At 40.8% G+C, this 20380-nt stretch overlaps 1 protein-coding gene across 1 annotated transcript in view; it reads right to left on the bottom strand.

Moving 5' to 3' along the window:
• Positions 1 to 20380, bottom strand: part of aff2 (AF4/FMR2 family, member 2) — a 199978-nt gene that overhangs the window by 65136 nt on the left and 114462 nt on the right. Inside the window, exons 7-9 of the mRNA XM_085368200.1 lie at positions 19723 to 19759; positions 17032 to 17092; positions 10800 to 10854 (exon numbers count right to left, since the gene is read on the bottom strand). Of these exons, the coding sequence (XP_085224326.1) occupies positions 10800 to 10854; positions 17032 to 17092; positions 19723 to 19759 (153 nt within the window). The remainder of the gene's footprint in view (positions 1 to 10799; positions 10855 to 17031; positions 17093 to 19722; positions 19760 to 20380) is intronic.

The raw sequence follows: 20380 nt of genomic DNA, 5'->3' as shown, positions 1-20380 counted from the left end.
TGCATAGTTTAACTGCATAGCTTTTTCATAGTTTAGTAAAAATTTGTTTAAACATTTAATAATAAACATCATGGAAAAAAGTTGTTGATCACAAGTTTATTTGATTTTCCAACAAAAAGTTAGTCGGGAATGATTAGAACCTGTAACATACACAACAAAGACTCTCCCTATGTTGTTTCCTATTGGTCTGTACGTTTTCAATACAAACAACGGCGATGCTATTCGATGCTTTTAAATAGCGACATAGAGCATTATTGTTCAGAGGTCAAAGGTCAAATGTATGACAGAGTATTTTAAGATTAAATTTGAAATTCTAGTTTGAGAAAAGTTGAGATTACAGTCGTCCTTTCCAGCTGCTGCACTCAGTGTAGATGAGTTCGTGATACGACCCCTCTGTACTGAACGACAGTGTAACCATGTGTGTGTGTTGCTTTTCTTAATTATTTTCCAGAAAACACAAACTATCTTTTCACTTTCTTAGCCTCACCTTCCCTCGATCAGCTCTCCTCTATAAGTCGACTTTACTGTCATTAAAATGACAGTAAAGTCGACTTTCTTCCTTTACGCCCCCTCCTCCGCGCTTCCTCCCTGCCCTCTCTCTTCACTCCGAGCTTCTGCTTTATTTCTATTCATACTTTTCCTCCTTTCAGCAAAAAGAACAAGGGTGAGGGGGGATTGGGGTGGGGGGTGATTAAGCATGTCAGTGAAGCCTTTTCCTAGCCTCCACCTTCTCCCCCGTCCTCTCTTCCTCCCTCTGACGCCTCCCAGTCATTTTTGCGCATGGCTACATCAATTAGAGCGACAAAACAAAAACAGTAAACTCAATTCCTGCAAATATCAGCCATTAATTTTTCTTCAAGCACTGTAACCCAACAATTAAAATGAATTACTCAAACAAAAACAGGACCTTTTCTTCCCTCCGGCTTGTTGTTGTTCCCCCCCCCCCCCCCACTCTCTCTCTCTCTAGGAATAAGGTGATTAACTGGACCAGTGAAGTTTCTGATAGATCGATGTGGAGCTGCAGGCTAGAACAACAAACCTCCTCAGATCTTTGGCTTTGGGAGGCTTGCAGGGCTCATGGAGAGGATCTATGTGTGAATATATTTAGCTGGCTGGTGGCTTTACTTGGATTTAAATAAAGAACAAACCAACCAGCATTTATTCACACAATCTCCTCTGTTATAACACGGCTGCGAGCATTGTTCCCGACAAAAAGGGACAAGCTGTTTTACCAAAAGCAACACGATTCAGACCTTAAAGCTTTTCCAGACGTATATGATTATATTTCTAAAATCCCCTCTTCGCTCGCCTTTCTCGTGTGGGTGCGAGACATCTCAATGTTTCACAGCGGGGCCGGCAATACGGTCTTAACAAGGCTTTAAACACCCCCACACCAATTTAAACAGGAAGCGAACAATGAATTCTTTGCTTGTCTTGTACGGTGTCACTTTACTTTCACGTGAGAGACTTTGTAAAAGCATTTCTAACACCTGAACTCAGTTCTTGAATTTATGATGCAACTCTTGCGAGGAGGTTGCGTTACTGAAAATACAGGAGCTGCTGGATTTTCACAAGTGGAACACAAAGCGACTGTATTTTAGCATCTTTCCCTCCGATGCCAGCTGGATTTGACACAGCAAGTCCACCGAACACTTTCCTGTTCGTGAACATTGTCAGTCTTTAATCTGTCCTGTTACATACACGAGCATCTCTGCTTGGTTTGATGGCTGTGATCTCAATCATGTCCAACAGACAGCTAACATATGAACAAGTGTGTTTCTTTGCGATGTGTTAGCCATGATAAGGACTCTGTTTACTCAGCTGCCTTTAAGCCCACGTAGTCACTTTAACACTTTGCATTTACTCGGCAGGCTTTTGAACTCACTGATCGATGCCTTTCTATACTTCTATTTGTTTGTGCTGTCTAGCTTGCTTTGACTCGTTGTTACGCGATATTTCTATTTCAAGGTTCGTTGGTAGCCTCTGTCCTTTCTTTTTTTTTTAAACTGCTGCTCTTCTGCAGGAAGTCTGCCAATCTCTGATGGAAGTCACAGCAGTGGACATGATCTGCACTCTGAGATCACCTAGCATTACGCCAAAAATGAACAATTGCATTTAGTTGCAAAACTGGTGATTATACAGGCACAAAAAACCTACCAAGGCTAAAAGTAAACATATTCATTTCAAAAACCCAATTTTGAGCTTTAATTAAAGTTGTAGTGAAAGCGGTGTCCTGACACTTGTCCCGTCGTCCTTGTTCTCTCCATAAACACCCACCATTCACTTCTTTCAGCTTTTCTTTATTTATGAGGCTGCTTCGCAATTAAACCACCCAGGACTGTGATTTGAGGTCACCCTGTAACTATGTGCTTTAGATGATTAATAGGATGTCGCCACTGGATAGATAAAAGGTCAGAGCTGCTCACTTGTGCAACACAACATATTTTCTACACGTGTCGATTACACAGACTTAACGGCACCCCGAACACCAGCGTGGGTCTTTTTGTCGTAAAGCTCCGCTAATCAGATTTCCTTTGATGCTCTGGTTTCATGTTTCCTACCTAGTGCACATTCAAATCCTTGAGTACATCACTATGATGTGTACTGGATTTCCAGCAGTTGAAGTGTTTTCTGTGCATTTTGTAGTCTGCATGCTCATTTGCATTCTGCAGTGCACGCCAAGAGCCAAGCTAAACAGAAAGCCATTCACAGAAAAACTGCTTCATAGTACTAGAAGCAAATGCTTTACTTCCTTGTTAGCTCCCTTCTTACAATCTGTGATCCGTCCAGAATATAGATGATATAGGAAGCCAATGCAAAGTGTTTTAAAACTATTTTGATAGGAAGAGATGATGTGTGAGGATCTGTCACATAGTAGACCTTTTTCTTCACGTAAAGGCTCAGTCACAGTAAAAATGATTTGGCAACTGGTGATTACACTGACAGACTGATCGATTTCTATATATTTCTTTTTTTTTATGCAACTGATTGCAAGTAGCTACAACAATGAAATATTCACCCAGAGGTTGAGTGTGCAACACCCTCAACATCTGGGCAACTTTGATATAAAAGTGACGCCACAGGTCACCTGGTGGGAGGCAACCTGTCTCCAAGCAATAATGGTCCAACTCAGACTGGCTGCAATCACTCTCAGACAGACTAGCAAAGGTTAGAAAATAACTACCATCTAATTTATAAACAATCAGCCTGAGTCAGTCTGAATGGATGAGTGCGACTTGTTTGTTGTTGTAGATTGACGAGGATTTATGTCATTTTGCTTTGCCAACCTGCAGCAACAACATCACTGTTGGTGAAAAAAATTATGTTTCAAATCTGTGAGAGTTTATTTGGACCTGTGTAGATTTTGGATTTATGCCAATTTGATATTTGCTGTATTAATACAAAAAAAAAAAACTATATTAACCCCATGAAATCACTGACTGATGCACTAACACTGTGCACTAACTGATAGCGGACTGAAAGCAGGTTGGTAGGCTGCTGTTTTATCGCTATCTCGACGCATCAAAGTTGCTTAAAAGAGTTCATTGCACATGCTCACAGTCATTGTAATGGTAAATGGTAAATGGCCTGTATTTATATAGCGCTTTACTAGTCCCTAAGGACCCCAAAGCGCTTTACATATCCAGTCATCCACCCATTCACACACACATTCACACACTGGTGATGGCAAGCTACATTGTAGCCACAGCCACCCTGGGGCGCACTGACAGACACTGACATTGTAGTCGTGCCTCAGCCTCTCGTCCCTATTACGATCATAGTATAACTGAAATTTGTAATAAAATTTGTATTTCCTGCGCTTTCCCTGCTAGCAGAAGTCAAAACGTTTGCCATTACTATTGGCTGAACATTGATTGGCCTCAGCAGGTTGTCTGCCAATTGGAACGCCAATGGCTTAATCCTTGGGCAAAGAACCCCGGTGACTGTAAAGGCATAGATAAAATAATACAGATCACAATGGTAACCAATGTCGGGAAAACTAAACTAAACCAACTTTTCAAACTAAAAAAAGGATATCAGCTTAATTCTATTTAAATGTTCCAGGTTCAAGACTCTTCATGCTAATTCACTGCAGAGCTATTGCTAATGTTTCGACTAACACCTGTGAGTTTCCCATGGAGACAAAGCCAACTCTCTGCTCCATGCAGTGTGCATGCAGCTCAAGTTAGTTCATGCATGCAGCTCTTTTAACCTTTACCAACCAGCTCTGTCAGGCTGGCATGTTTATCTCTTTAGACCTGATTTCCTCCACAGATTCATCCGAAAGCTGCGCAGCTAAAACTGATCTCCTCCAGCTGCATTTTCCTGAATTTAATATTATAGCGTCGTGTAACATTACTCAGCCTACGCACAAAACTCGTCTGCATTCAGTATTACTGTAGCTAAGCCACAGTGCAGCAGGCGTGATGTGTTTAAGGCTTCCTTTCTGCTAGACACTTTTCCCAGCTGCAACTGTGCCTTCATATAGAGACGGAACTTTTAAGCCCGACTTTGCTCTGACCAAGGTGATCTGTCATCACGAGCTCGCAGAGAGAAACACAGGCAGATAGAGACAAAGGACGGTCCTGCAGCGGTAATTGGGTTGCTGTTTTTCTGTCAGTTTCTAAAGTCATTAGGAACATCTCTCTTTTTTCTGCCCTCACTCCTTTCCTCTCCTCTTTCCTCATCTCCCCCTTCCTCTGCTCCTTCTTTCAATTCCCTCCTCTCCTCCATCTCCTTTTGCTCTGTGCCAAAAACATATTCATCATACTCCTCTGCTGCCCTCACAGTGTTGTGCCACGGCATACTAATGACACTGTGCATCTGTGTGTGTGTCTCTCTTACACACACACACACTCTGTCAGCATGTGTTTATATTTATGTGTTTGCTGGTGTAAATGCTTGTGAGGCAACGTCTGCATGAGTACACTGTATGTGCATCTCCCTATGTATATGTGCGCAAATGTGTAGTACATGCAAGCATATATGTGTGTGTGTCAGTTATGAATGTGTGCGTGTTGTGTTTTACTTCAGGCTAAGAAAGCTTGATAATACACCGTGCACTCATTTGCCATAAGCCTGTTAAGAGCATGCACGGAAAAATGCCACCAAATACATCTCAGCCTCACTGTCATCTGGTTTTCTTTCCCTCTTTCTCTGTCTTTTCCTCCTGTCTGTGTTGTTTTCACTCTGTTTGGTCTCTCTCCCTCTAACTTATTCCGTTCCTTTCATTCTTTCGCACCTCCCTCTCTGTTTATCTAAATCAATCCCAGTGTCTGTCTTGCACACAGGCTGACAACAAAATAAAAAATACAGAGCGTGAGAGAGAAAGAGAGCGACTGAATGTATGGTGAAAACAGTCGAATTAGACTTAATCCTGTGGCCTTTTTGCATACACTGCATATATTTTGTGTTTTTATATCAAAATGTCAAATATCTCTTTCGCTAACACACATAAAAATAAAATTTGCACAGACAAATGAAGCCTGTAGTTTTTGTTACCTACACACAAACAATACAACAAACAGTCCCCCATACACTGCTGCCTTTCCCCTCGCTCTTTTTAATTCTGCTGGGACTTGACAATATGTCAGCCACAAATGGGAGATTGGAGGAAAACCATTTGTGTTTGAAACTTTGCTGCATAAATAAAATCCATAGAGGATGTTTCCAGCCCCTGTCAAGGTGTTGGCTGCTTGGCTTCATCTTCAAATGGTTCAATTAATTCTGAGTAAAACAGGTTTTTGTTTTTTCTTAAATACAGAAAGAAGGAAAAATCCAGTTTTAACGTAAAGGTGTTCAGACACTTCGTTAAATCACCTTTAGCAGCAACGTCAGCCTCAAATCTTCGCTTCTTGTTATCTGAGATTTCTTCTGGTGTTTCTTTTATCCTGTCTCCCTCCCATCACCCCCGGCTGGTCACGGCAGATGGCCCCGCCCCTCCATGACCCTGGCTCTGGCTGGAGGTTTCTTCCTGTTAAAAGGGAGTTTTTCCTTCCCACTGACTGTTGGGGTTTTCTCTGTACAGTTGTAGAGTCTATGCCTTACAAAGCATCTTGAAATCTTTGTTTTCTTTTATTTGGCGCTATATAAATAACATTTTATTTAATTTAATTGAAATTCTTGAGCCTTTTGGGAATCTTCTATACGACTGTCTGTGACCTTCTATAATGTTCTCCCACCTCCACGTCCTGTCAGGATCTTTTAGAACCGAGGAGGTTCTTTAATACCTTTAGTACCTCAAACCGAGGGAACTGCTGATAGTTCCAAACAACTTCTGTTTCAAACATCATACTTTCAGCACTGCAGAAACATACTTGCAATTTTCCCCAGATCCATGCCTTTACACAATTCTCTCTCGCAGGTCTAAAGTCAATTCGCTCATGACTCCCAAAGCTTGTTATTCACTCTGACACACTATCAGCTACGACTGCTATATCCAGTCATTTTGGCACATTTACGTGAAGTTATTGAAGTACCTCAAGAACAGCTGACAAAGACCAAATGTCATGTTAAAGGAGCGGAAAACTTTTTCAAAGATGGTGTTTCTTAGTTATTTCTCAGAAATTAATTAAATGATGGTGTCTTACGTGTAGACTGATGATAAAATAAATAATTGAATCTAGTTCAACAAGACAAAATGCTGATGTCACTTATTGGTTCAGGACACCGTAAGTTAAGGCCTCAGTGTGACTGATGCCACATTCATTAGAATTAGCAGACAGTGACTGGGTAGAGCCGCCTGTGTCAGCACAGTCAAAGTGGCCACACATCTTATTTTAACCCATAAGAATATAGAAAGGAATGAGAATATGAAGGAGGAAATCAGCTATAGAACAAACTGTTTTTGTAGCAGGCTTTATTTCTTTATATGGATAAAGCTGTGCATATGGAGACTGAGTGGCCAACAAGAACGGCAGTTTTTGGCGCTTCTACCTTGGCTTCATTTTTCAGCTTTGGCTGAAGGTGACGTATATGACAAGTAGGACTCGCTAGTTGTTCCAAATCTCATTCGATTGGATAAATATATGCATACAAACTCAGTGCAAACGATGCAAGCAATCAAATGTATACAATCATATGAAAAAGAACGTTTTCCACAGTACTCTGAGGTTTGCAGACAATCGTTCATGGATATCTTATTTATGGTCTTGCTATAATATTTTGGTTGAGTTCTGGACTTTGACTGAATCATTGTAGATTTGTTGCTGTGTTTGGGATCACTGTCAGACAGACGACCTCACATTTGACTCCAGAATATGATGATTACAAGGTGCCCAGGTCCTGTGGCTGCAAAACAAGACCAAATCATCACCCCTCCAGCACACCATGCTCGACGGGGTGTTTTTACTGTCGTAGATGGCCAAACATCTCCACTTCTGTCTTGTCTGTCCAAAGGACGTTGTTCCATACGTCTTACAGTTTGTGTGCAGACCTAAGCTGCGATTCCATTTCTTTTTCTTTTAGAGAGAAGACGTTTTCTCCTGGAAACCTTTCCAAACAAGCCATAGTTGTTCAGTATTTTTCTAATTATACTGCCACTCACTGCAATCCTGAATGCACACATTACACAAACTTAAACCATTATAAATGACCTGCCATCATTTATAATTATAATATCTACCATCATGGTTATTATACAATCAGAAGGCCAGTTAAAATGGGATGAGAGGAATCGGTATCTTCATTAACAGAAAACATCTCACAGACTCTTTGATGAGCGCTGATATCTGTGTGCACAGTGGGGAGGGGGCAGCAGCACGACCCCCACTGACTGCTTTGAACTCATCTCTGGCATCATTAGCGCGTGATGACAGTGATTAGAGGAGAAAGGGCCACCGTGCCAATTTCCATACTGAAAAACAAGACAGGAAGAGCAGGACGACCGCACGCAAATATGCAAAGTTTCCCAGAGTGACAAAGCCGACCTCTTTAGTCAGTGAATAGTGGATAAAAAATGCTGATACACCCCACAACAGGACACATCACCGCTCCAAGGTTTGTAAACATCAGACCAGTGATGGAGAAGCTACCGCCAATACTGACATTCTGACCTTTAATGACTATGCTTGGTGTTTTTTAGCCCCAGAATTAGCATGCAGAGCCACCAGAACACTAACTGACCTACTGTATTTAATTACAAACACTTAATAAATTGAACAATTTAAAAAGCTATTACAGAATGACGAATTAAATTAGCATCTAAATGATTCATTACAAAACTTAAAGTAAAAACCAAAAGATCGCCAGTAATTAGTCACTCAATAAAGTCAATAAATAAAGTACAGGAGGAGCTTTCACTTTCTTTTCTCCGTGTCTGCTTGTTACTGGAACATCTCACTTTCCTGCATGTCTGTGTTTGGTTTATTGCATTTTAATAGGAAAAAATAAACAGTCTCACCAGAAATTACATGTATTAGTTTTCCTGAAGCTTTTGATCATATTGCACATTTTCTTCAGCATGAAGTTGCACAATGTTAGTCTTGATGTGTAGTGTGAGATAAATGTCAGGTTAAACTTACAGTTATTATGTAATAATAACAACTAACTGACTCTTCTAAAGTGTAAATGTCAGCCAGTATTTATACTGTAAAACCTGAGTCGTTCCCCCTGCACCCTGCATGACTTCAGTATAAACCTGTAGCCAGCTTTGTTGTACTTTGATTTCCAGCTGTTTGTGACATCACAGTGAGGGGGCAGCATGCAATCAGATTTGGTCTTCCTTAGCGCCTCGTCCCTGAGCCTGGCCTGTCAGATCTGTGACCCAGCGTTTCGTGTATTGTTGATTTCTTATGTTAATATTATGTTAAAATCACGTGTTCTCCATAAGAAAGGGTAGAGTTAAGTTATTTTGTAATAGTCATGAGCAGTGTTGTTCAAGTTACTTGAAAAAGTAATTAGTTACTTATAACTGACTACTTCTCCAACAAAGTAATCCTGTTACACTACTGATTACTTATTTTGAAAAGTAATTAGTTACATAGTTTCTTAGTTATTTTTCAAAAACATGATACACAACCTGAATATGTAATAAACCAACAGACCAATTCTATTTTTTATGCATAATCCATCATATAAAATTGAATCAAAGGGAAAATTCTCTTTTTAAAATTGTTTAATTAGTTTAAAATTTTTAATGTTATGCACATTACATCAAGTAAAAATTGAATTATATGCAACAGTCTTAGACATTTCTTTAACATTTAAACCTATTTTCTGCATATTCCAGCATATAAGATTTGAAGTTACATTTTTCACTGTAGAAAGAAGTTTGTGTACGGCGGACACTAATGTTTTTATCACTTTTTACGCAATAAACCGTAAAGTACTATAAGTCCGTCCACATTTTTAATGCTGCATGGTCGTACTCTCTCCTGCACTCCATATTATCCATTGTTGATCTGCACACGTCTGTTGTTGCCACGGACGTCGCACACTCGAACGTCATTATCATTAGACGCTCTCACAAACAAAATCACGGTTTAGTAACGTAGCGTGCTTACAGGAAAGTAACAGTAATCTAACTTATTTTGCAATAGTAATCCATAACATTAATTGTTACTTGAAAAAAGTAATCAGATTACAGTTCATTGTAAAACGTTACTGCCCATCTCTGCTCATGAGATAATGTTAAGTTTGGGTTACGTTTCCACTCAGGCCTTCTGTGTTAGTTGTCGTGTGTTTCTTGTCTGCGTGTTTCATGCTTTCAAGCCTGAGTTGTCATGTCTGCGTCTCTCAGTGTTTCCTGTTTTATTTTGAAGAGTCAGGTGTCTCTTGTTTTACTTCCCCTGCGGTGTCATTATGTTGATTTGTGTCAGCTGTGTCCCCAGGTCTTTCCACTTTCCCTGATCACCTCTTGTGTGTATTTAGTCTGTGTGGTCCATTCAGTCTTTGTCAGGTCGTCTGTTTTCTTCCCTTCATGTCAAGTTTCAGGTCATTCGTGATTCTGTTCAGGTTGTGCTCAAGTTTCGTGTTCGTGTTTATTCGTCATATTCATGTTTTTGTCACAGTCATCAAAAATTGTATTTTTTTTCCAGTTTAGGTTTTAGTTTAGTTTTCGCCCCGCTTCGCCTTTTGCTTTTTTTGGTATTCATGCTAATCAGCCACAATAAACGGCTCGTGCTTTGTTTAAACTTGTGTTTTGTCTCCCTCCGTGTCCTGCGTCTTTGCCGTGTCATTCATGAAGAACAAAATAACTCTGGGCACGGCACTGACATCCAGCACCTATAAACAGTGTTACTCCTTCTGATTTTTATTTAATGCTTCATAAACAGGAAGCAATCATTTTGAGGAAAATGCAACTGCAATATATAAAATCAAAGGTTCATTTATCCATATAATGAATGGTTAAAGAAAAGCGCTTGATATAAACTGAATGCAAACCAGTCAATTCCATTAAATCTAACATTTTACAGTGTACTCATGTAACTCATAGGAAGATTTACATGTGATCCTATTACTTAAAGTAAGTCTTTGAGTATGTGGGCACTTTGGGGGCTCAGTATCCTTCATATGGAGTCCACTGTCAAAGCTGATGCAAGTTTCTAAGTATCTATCTTTTAAGCTACTGTAATACAAGACATTAAGTGACAAATGGAAGGAAAAATGAGGACGAATTATGCTTTCAGTAACACTGACAACTCCCAGATGAATGAATTAACAAATGTGACCCAACCACAGCTGAATTTACTGGGTGCTATGCTAGTAGATGAAACGCTGAAGGACAGATGGAGGAGAAGCCGGAGCGAGGGATCATATGCAGCAGCTGAATAAGAGGACGGACAGCAGAGGGAGCTCACCTGTTGTTCGGCCTCTTCCTCGTCGCTGCTGATCTTCAGGTCATCCTCCAACATTCTGCACAGAGACACAGAGACACGTGTTATTGCGGCCGTGACCTCCTGTCTGCTTGCATTAGTTCGATTATGGCAAGTTGTGATCTGCGATTCCCTTTCAAGAGCCTTTTTTTTGGTCAACGGATTAATTACACAGCAAAAAAAAGCAGCGAGCTGGTGGTTCATGTTGGGGAATGAGGAAGCGGACATTCACAGCTAAAAACCTACCAGATGTTCAGCTTTTAGAGCTCAGGGATTGTTTTTTCACCTGGAAACTTTCTGTCTGACAACTGCTGACCTACGGCCAAGAATTTCTTGGAAACAAAAGAGGAGGTGCTCGGCAGACACGGGCCCTTCATCACGATTGCACGCTGATTTTTTAAAGAGGTTTCTAATTGGAAAAAGAACCTGGTCGCTGCCCTGTTTCTCCTATTCTCGTGTTTGCTTTGCTCTCCCCGTGCGAGAGATCAACTGCTAACAATACAGCTCCAATGAAAGAGATATATAAGGCGCAGTCGATAACATGACCTCCCTCACAGCATCACCTGCTCCTTACCACACAAATTATTCAGTATTTATGTGCTGTGGATTGGCAAGTTCCCATGTTTTATTGCTTTATATAAACCCTCCACACAAACTACTGTTATTTTAAGCTTGCACTGCTATTGTTATGACAGGAGAATCCCCTAAAGGGATTTTTACTGCCTCACGAACCACTCTTGTCAGTGCTTGCACCGCTAAAAAATACTCCCCAGTGTTGTGGTGTTTTCAGATGGGGCTGTATGAGTCGTGAATAACCGAAGCACAATAAGAAAAAGCTTTGCAGATAAGGGGCACGGCGCTGCACACGGCGATGATAGATATGTTTGAATGAATGAATAATGGATTCATATTTTATTTCATAAGAAGGGACAGATGGAGAGAGAGAGATAGTGAGTGAGATGGAGATGATAATGATGGGGAAGTGAAGGGGAGCGAGTGGTGGTGGCAGCGACTGAAAGAGAGGGAGATGCAGGCTGAATAGAGAGAGAGGGAGAGAGAGCGAGGAAGGGAAGCATGGCAGGGAAATGAATAAAATGCACAAGAGAGAATAAGGAGGACAGACGCACTCAAGATATAAATGAGTTATGGACTAAAGCATCCATGACATGCAGAGCTTAGAAAGCAGAACATCACATTTCTACTAGGTGCAGATGCTCTTAATTGCCTTTATAAAATTGAGTCCTTTTATTGGTAAAAGTTCAGCGCTACCAGAGCTCCATCACTCGAGGAGGAGCCACAATCAAAGCCACGCTAAGCTAATTACTCAATACTTCCACATGTGCATCTGCTCACCCTGCAAATCTAAATGTACACACGGTTGCCTGGACACTCGTCTCCCTGGAGCACAGCGTAGCGCTCAGCAGATAAAGAGCCACAGTTTTCCCTCCGGAGACCAAAACAGTGCGTAAAGTGGAAGTTGGATGGAGTGGACGGATAACGGTACGCTAACGTGTTCATCGTCTTAGCATAAGTTCACTGTCAGAGTTAAGATTATGTCTTCTTCATCACATTCGCAAGACTTTCAGAAAACTTGACCTCTGACCTGGAGGTCGAGGTCCCTGAGATTCAAAATCCGAGGTTTATACAGCTGATCACTGAAACTGTAAACTAATTTGGGTCATAGTTTGTTGTCTTTTAAGCAAAACATTAGCTGTGAATGATTAACACCGTGATTACTTACTGTACATGGTAGAAAAAAAATCTCTACCACGTAATGCAACAACACCTGCTTCATTTTAGCTTTAAGCTACTTCCTGTATCAGGTTTAGATTTATGAATTCACTTTTTTGCATTTTCTATCTGATCGAGTTTCTTCTTTGGTATAATCTTTTATCTTTCTGAACTATTTTGTTTTCTGATATCGATATTAGATATGTTTTTAATCTTGTTTTTCATGTTTTGACTGCGATAAAGTATTTCTTCTTCTTATTATTAATAACTGCATTTTAAAAACAAATGTTGAGGAAAGTTTTGGCAGGCTGCTATTTTAGACTTTACCTGCGTAGTAATACCACCACCTGGACCCCAGTTTTATGGTTAATGATTGCTGGACACCAAAGGTAGCACTTTTCCAATGATAATGTAGGGGTTTGTGTTCTACCTGTAAGGAAACTGGTAATGATTTTTGCTGTAAACTTATTTAACTGGCATTTTTGGCACTTCAGGGTTCCTCCTCCTATTTGGGATTCTTCAAGTGGTTTGTTTATCCTTTCTAATGTCTCTGGCTTTGTAAAGCTGAAATGACAAGCTTTCATTAGCTCTCGCTAACTAGCTAGCTAGCTTAGCTCAAAATGTATTTGGCAAAATGGCTAAAGTTAGCATAAGTGGGGTTCAACTGTGTCTGTGACTTATTTTTTAAGTGTCAGACAACTTTACTTAAAGTGTACTGCAGTAAAAAGTTTTTAAGCGTTTTTTAGCATTATATTTTATTTTATACAAAGCGCTTTTTGTTGACAAATGCACCCTAACCAAGGTGGTCAAAGGAGCTTTCAAAGAAAAGCGTCTGGACTTCTTTAAGTTGCTTGAAGACGTTTCACCTCTCATCCGAGAAGCCTCTTCAGTTCTAAGGTCAAATGGCGGAGACTCCCAGATTTAAACCCAGTGGGAGTTTCCCCCCAAAGAGGGACAAAGGACCCCCTGATGTTCCTCTAATCACATCAGCCAAGGTGTGAAAACGGGTGTGGGTCTCAATCAGCCAGGGTTTCGGGTGAGAGATCAGGGGGTTCTTTGTCCCTCTTAAGGGGGAAACTCCCACTGGGTTTAAATCTGGGACTCTCCGCCATTTGACCTTAGAACTGAAGAAGCTTCTTGGATGAGAGGTGAAACATCTTCAAACAACTTAAAGAAGTCCAGACGCTTTTCTTTGAAAGCTCCTTTGACTACAATGACCTGGATGACTGAGAACCTTCACAGACACTAACCAAGGTGTTATCTGTGTTTCTGAGCCAGCAAAGCTCAAAAACTGGTTCACTAAAGGAGGCTTTTTCATGCATTTGCCTAAATGAATATCATGTGATTGGATCACAGTGTCACAAAACTTCTTACTCACTGCGCTATCGACTATAATGAAACAGCAGAATTCACTGTGTTTTTCTTATTGGGCATTAAGGTACTGAGCCTGGAGAAGGATTACAGCTGGATGAGTTTTCTGTAAAGCCAGACATAGTAAACATTCAGCAAAGAATATAGCAATTAGCCTAAACAGCTCATTTACTGTTGAATAAGACGAGGTAGGCCTATTCATTAAAGAGAACATTTTACGCCTGTTGAGCATCACAGTGAAAACAGAGAATGGCCTAATGGCAGCAGTAAACTAGGCATTGTTTTTAACCAATAACAATTATTTCACCCTAATAAACAAAGCAGCATTTATGTTTGAATACAAGATTGGGGAAAAAATTGCACTGTGGGGTATACATGAGTAATCAACAGGAAAGGGCTTATCAGCTTTGAAAGCTTAGCATAAAACGGCACAGAAAGCACTGCAGCTCCCACAGACTTCATCCTAATGGAGATATAATTAACTATTTAACTGCATATCTAAAGTGAAGGAAATGAGAACTTACATTTTGACCTGGGACTTTAATCAAACCATCCAGCTGAATTACCGCTAACTTACAAGACTGCCTTGACTTTTTCTTAAGTTGCAGGATTTTTGCATCATCTCCTACCCATCAAGTCTTTTTTAGGAGAGTGCTTTTTGACGCCATCCTCACCAAATACTCTCTAACCCTTAAATGAGGTTTTTAATAAAGTGTATAAATAATGCATCACACTTGACACTTAAAAACTCTCATTAGATGTAGTAACACGAGAGTTGTACTACTTTATATGATATGGTGTGACAGCAGATCAAAATCCTCTTCCTTAGATACTGAAATATCTTTAACAAGGAGACTAGCGTGTGCAGGACAGCAACCATTAAAGACAGCAACAGGTCAGCACGGTCGCAGACCTGGTCCCTGACTTCAAAGCCACCATTTCAAAGGCTACGAGACAGCGAGCACACTGTTGCAATAATTTATTTGTGGCTCAGTCTTCAAACACTGTTTTTCCAGGTGTTACAGTAGCACTGCAGAGATTAGACTTTTAGGGAATAGGACAGAAAAAATATGGGTCATAATATTATCATCTTTGGCACTACAGAGTTCCTCCTCCTATTTGGGATTTTTCAAGTGGTTTGTTTAACCTTTCTAATATCTCTGGCTTTGTAAAGCTGAAATGACAAGCTTTCATTAGCTCTCGCTAACTAATTAGCTAGCTAGCTTAGCTCAAAATGTATTTGGCAAAATGGCTAAAGTTAGCATAAGTGGGGTTCAACTGTGTCTGTGATTATTTTTAAGTGTTAGACAACTTTATTTAAACTGTACTGCAGTAAAAAGTGTTGAAAAAACTACAAACATTCCACAGCTTTGTTCTTTGTTCTGCAAAAAGCAGCTTGCTACATTGTTACAGCATTATACTGTATATAATAAAGACTTATTTAAAAATAAATTTCTGTGTAATTAAACAGTTTGTGGCTGCTGATAAACTTTACATGCAAGCTATTTTAAAGAATTATGAAACCCTGATATGAATAAGCAAAAGAGAAGAGATGGATACATATATAGACGGAGTTTAATTTTAACTTGTTTAATTAGTTAATTAAAACAAAGCATCGCGAAGGCCCACGGTGGGTGTTGACGCGATGTGATTTCTGCCCAGTGCTCTGAATGTCAAAGTGAAGAAATTCAATGAAGCGCGGGTAAACGGCGGGAGTAACTATGACTCTCTTAAGAAACAACTTTCAGGATAAAGTCTAAGTATATTTAGCAGATGTATTGGTGACTCATTTACTGACCACCCCTTCTTCTCACATTTTAGGTTACTAGGTTGCCAGTTAGTGTCGTTTTCCATGATTGAAAGAACAATGGAGAGGATGGAGAGGCAGGTAAGGTGGTAGTTGGTATACAAGTCACATGACTTCTGACTCCTATCTGGTTACACAGTTTTCAGATTTTCTTATGTGTCACTTTTCAGTTTGAGTTAGGGAAACCGCTGCTATTTGCAACAAGCTTCTCCACCAATTTCTTGACACAATTTCAGACATGGAATAGCCAGTAACACAGCAGAGAGGTCCAGCTTAATGACTCAAAGCAACAGATGAGCAGGTGCTAGCAAGTGGATGAGTTATTAAAAAAAAAATCATATAATCACAGCTGATATGACAGGGGAAAAACTCTCCATAGAAGTCAAAACCATCTTTGTACCCAGCTGTAAATATGTTGGACATTTTAACATGGGAGTCTGTGGGGACTTACATGTATCTGGAGCCAACCTCAAGCAGCACCTAGTGGAACTGCAGTTTTTGCCATCTGGGGCACCTTTCAAGCCTTTCAAAGCGTCAGTCATAAAAGGGGAAAAAGTCACCCCGTATGTAGTTGTCATGAAATGAGGAAATTCACTTTCAAGGTTAAAAACTGATTTTTTTTGTACCAGGCTGTAAACATGTCAGTTTCATCTGTGAAGTTGGGGATTGATTTGCCTCTGGAGAGCCTAAAGGGGTGTCTGGAGAAACTGACGTTTTTTACACTTTACGTTAGCTTGATGTTTCATGCCCAGAGGTTAGCGCTTGGCTTGAGTTGAGCTGAGAGACGCAGCAGTTTGATCTTACTGACACTGTTAAAATATGAACCGCCTCAAATCCACATCAGGGTAAGTTGGGTTAAGTTACCACTGCAGGAGCTAAGCTGGCTAGCTAGCGTAATGACACTCAGTTTTATCCTTCCTTTCTCACTTGCTCTTGCGTTTTTGACTCGTTAAGCTCGTCGCGAGCAAACGTGCAGTGCAAACCGGGGTCATAACGCGGCCTTACGAGTCGAGATTTGTGCCTTTCCACTCTCATCCTGCCGTACAGCTCTGTGAGTGATGCGTGGAGTGGGTTGCAGCCAGAGATGTTGCAATATGCTCCTGGCTCACGTTAAATTAATGTAGCTGCACTTTCCCGCTCTGATCCACACAATCTTTTTTTTCTCCTCCTACCACCAGTGAATTTCATCCAAGAGTCAAGTTTAATTTTACCTTGAGGCAAACGCAGCAGAAGCAGCAGCAGCAGGTCAGAAATTCTCAGTTTCTCTGTGTGTGTGTGTGTCAGAGAAAAAGAGAGAGATATACTCACGACTTCTGCGGTGCAGTTGGTGGTTTAGCAGCAGGCTTGTTAGCTGATACAGTACATCGCTCTGCAACACAACAGAGGACATTCAATCACTGTATCACAGTTTTGCATGTGTCAAGACTTGTGTCTGTGTGTGTTGATTAGTGTTTGACAGGAAGCCAAACTCACATCACTGTAGACCAGCAGTACTGTCACATTGGAAAATATGACACTCTGTTCCAGTGTGTATCTGTTTGCTTTGGTAACAGGATTGTGGGGTAAAAACAGTAAGTAAATGTCCTTTTGCAATAAAAGTCAAACTGAAACACTCTGACAAAAACGAGGAGATTATTTATTTTCCAAGTGGATATACAGAGGAGTCTGTGAACAGAATCCTTTTTGCTGTATTTCATATTCCAGTCAGTCGTATTTCTTCTTTTCTTACACAGAGAGGAAAAACCTGCCAGTGGGGAAATGCTTGAGCTTTATATACGGCACAAATAACTCAAAACACTACAAGATGGATTTAACAAAGAGCAACAACCTCAGAAAAGCTTTTCATGATCTGATCAACCCTGGGAGTCGGAAATACTGTAAGGTACTATATGCAGTACTAGGTGAAGTTAGCGTAGAGTCCTGTGAAAAAGGAAAGTTTCCACAGGACTGTGAATAACTAAATGCATCCCATGATTCAGTAGCTTGTAGAACCACCTTTTCCACCTTTTGCAGCAATAACCTGAAGTAATCGCTTTTTGTATGACTTTATCAACCTGTGGCAAAACAGTTTTTCCTCTCTGCTTGATAGTATGTTAAAAACGGATGCAATGGATGACCAGCTAGACTCAACTATGGAGCTTTTTGACAGTGTTATGGCGTGTTGCTTTATTCTGACTGATTCATAATGACCTATTTTGTGGTTTCAGAGGTGTCTCAACCGATGGAAGAACACACACACAAACACAGGAGTCCAGAGGCCACCGGTGAAATAGAAAACTGTATTTAAGGTGTTTTTCAACCTCTAACACCATCACCATTAACCAGACGTGTTATCTGTAAATATGCGGTATATCCATAAGGTCTTAGGAATCAAAGCTTTTTACACCTGGTTCTGATATGCAATCTGCATTTGGACGCATTATCTACATAATCACATCTGATTGTTAGCATTAACACCTTGTTTTAATTATTGTCTCATTATCTCAAATCAGCCTGGAATGTGATCAGATAAAATGGTAAATGGCCTGTATTTGTATAGCGCTTTATACTAGTTCCTATGGACCCCAAAGCGCTTTACACATCCAGTCATCCACCCCTTCACACATTGTAGCCACAGCCACCCTGGGGTGCACTGACAGAGGCGAGGCTGCTGGACACTGGCGCCACTGGGCCCTCTGACCACTACCAGTAGGCAACGGGTGAAGTGTCTTGCCCAAGGACACAACGACTGAGACTGTCCAAGCCGAGGCTCGAAACAGCAACCTTCCAATTACAAGGCGAACTCCCAACTCTTGAGCCACAATCGCCCCAGATCTAGATATGTAAATTACTCCGGCCCACCTGGCTGACTTATCAACAATTTAATCCATTACTGTGTGCAACTTCCACCACCAACACAGGTTTTTAGATATCTAATTGTATAAACATCTTTATAGGGGCCTGTTATTCTTATTTCCAGCTCTGTATTTTTCTTCCTAAATCATACTAGAGGATTCACATGATTCACAGTTTAAAATAAGCCATATTTATGTTATACAACAGCCTGATTGCCCAGGTCCCACAGGTTGGTTAGCAGCCAACTGACAACCACCTCTCGCTAGGGGACCTCCGTATTCCCCAGACGGTTGTGAGTGGATGTTGAAGGTTGCTGGCAGTTGCTGTGGAGGATCTGGGAGCAGCACAGTCTTCTCACAGTGCCTGATTTGAGCGAGTGACATCCAGCAACCACTTGCCAATCACTTACAGAATACCAGTGGTTGCCAGGGGGGTTGTCAACATGTTTGTGTCACTGAGCTCACTGGCTAAAAGAATGACCTTAACTTAAAACATCTTTCTTCTGACTGGCTCAGTCACTCATTTGAGAAATGAATGACAAAGCAGCAGGTGGGTGGGGCTTCTGTTTTGTTAGCTAGAGCTGTGCTATGACCATATAAGGCCATCCCTGCTTCCTGACATCACACAGAGCCAATAATAGGGGGAAAAAACCTCAAACTCAGCATTTAAAGTGAGTCTGAAGAGCTTTTAAAGCAGCGTGATTGTTTGTGCATATGTTGACCTCACTATCTAAACTTCGGTTGAGGTTAACATCAATCCTCTAACAGTATTTATATGACAGAAAACGCAGGAGATCATACAACTGCTGCCGTGTGGACGCATTTTCAAGAAAGAGCTACTTTTTAAATGTTATGCATGAATTAATATACACTGTGACAGAACCTTTTACCCTCATTAATCTACTCTAATGTGATGCTGTCAGTTCAAACACAAGCCCCCGATTTCCACTCATCACGTAATCACGTTTGTCTGATTACTTGTTCAGATGAACCCAGGAAGTTAAAAGCAAAGGTTTTTCCGACTACCCTCCTCCCGTGGCAATGATTTCATTTCAACGTCAGCTGCCTTTCTCACATTCCTCCTGGGTGGCGTTGCCTTTAATGGCCTCGGCAGCATTAATTATCGCAGAGCTCATACGTGAGTGTTTACGCTGGGAAAACTTACTCTGGGTGTTGTAGCCCGAGGTCACATGCTGTGACTCCTAGAGAGCGGGAGAGAAGGAAAGAGAAAGCCAGAGGGAGACGAGTTGAATGAATAAACCAACAGATGTCATTATTGATTTCACAGCAGCACAAGGATGCCATTACACAGAATTCAGAGCCTCTCATCTCCCCGCGTCGACGCTCCTCCTCATTCTTAAAACTCACTGTGACGCAGGATTAGTGTGAGGCTGGAGGCTGAAGGCGCCACAACAGTCCTTCCTAATTCATTAAGTACTCAGTCAGACTTCACCTCACACCAACACCAATGAGGCACTTTGCATATTAAGAGTAATTCATAAAAGCATGAGGCAAAAAAAATCAGTCTGCTGTTTCAGGGAGAATTGTTATCGTCACCTCAGAGATAAATGTTCAATACAGCATTGCTGCTTCTTTTAATGTGGCAAATCTTCTAGATATATATATTACAAGGCGTCGTAAATCTTCCCTTTTTTGTAGCGGCGGGTGAAACTTTGAACATCGATCTTCTGAAATCTTCAGTCTGCTTTTATTGTGCCTGAACGTCACTTTTCAAACATGACAGACAAACAGTGCAGGTGAGGATACAGAGTTATTTTGCTGATGACATTTCTGTAGGTGATCTTTGTTTCCTTGACTCTTCA

This window comes from Diplotaxodon limnothrissa, linkage group LG2, assembly GCF_057381915.1.
Source record: "Diplotaxodon limnothrissa isolate DT_005_m linkage group LG2, D_limnothrissa_male_GT1.1, whole genome shotgun sequence".
Lineage (NCBI taxonomy): Eukaryota > Metazoa > Chordata > Actinopteri > Cichliformes > Cichlidae > Diplotaxodon > Diplotaxodon limnothrissa.
This window is presented reverse-complemented; position numbering and strand designations above follow the sequence as displayed.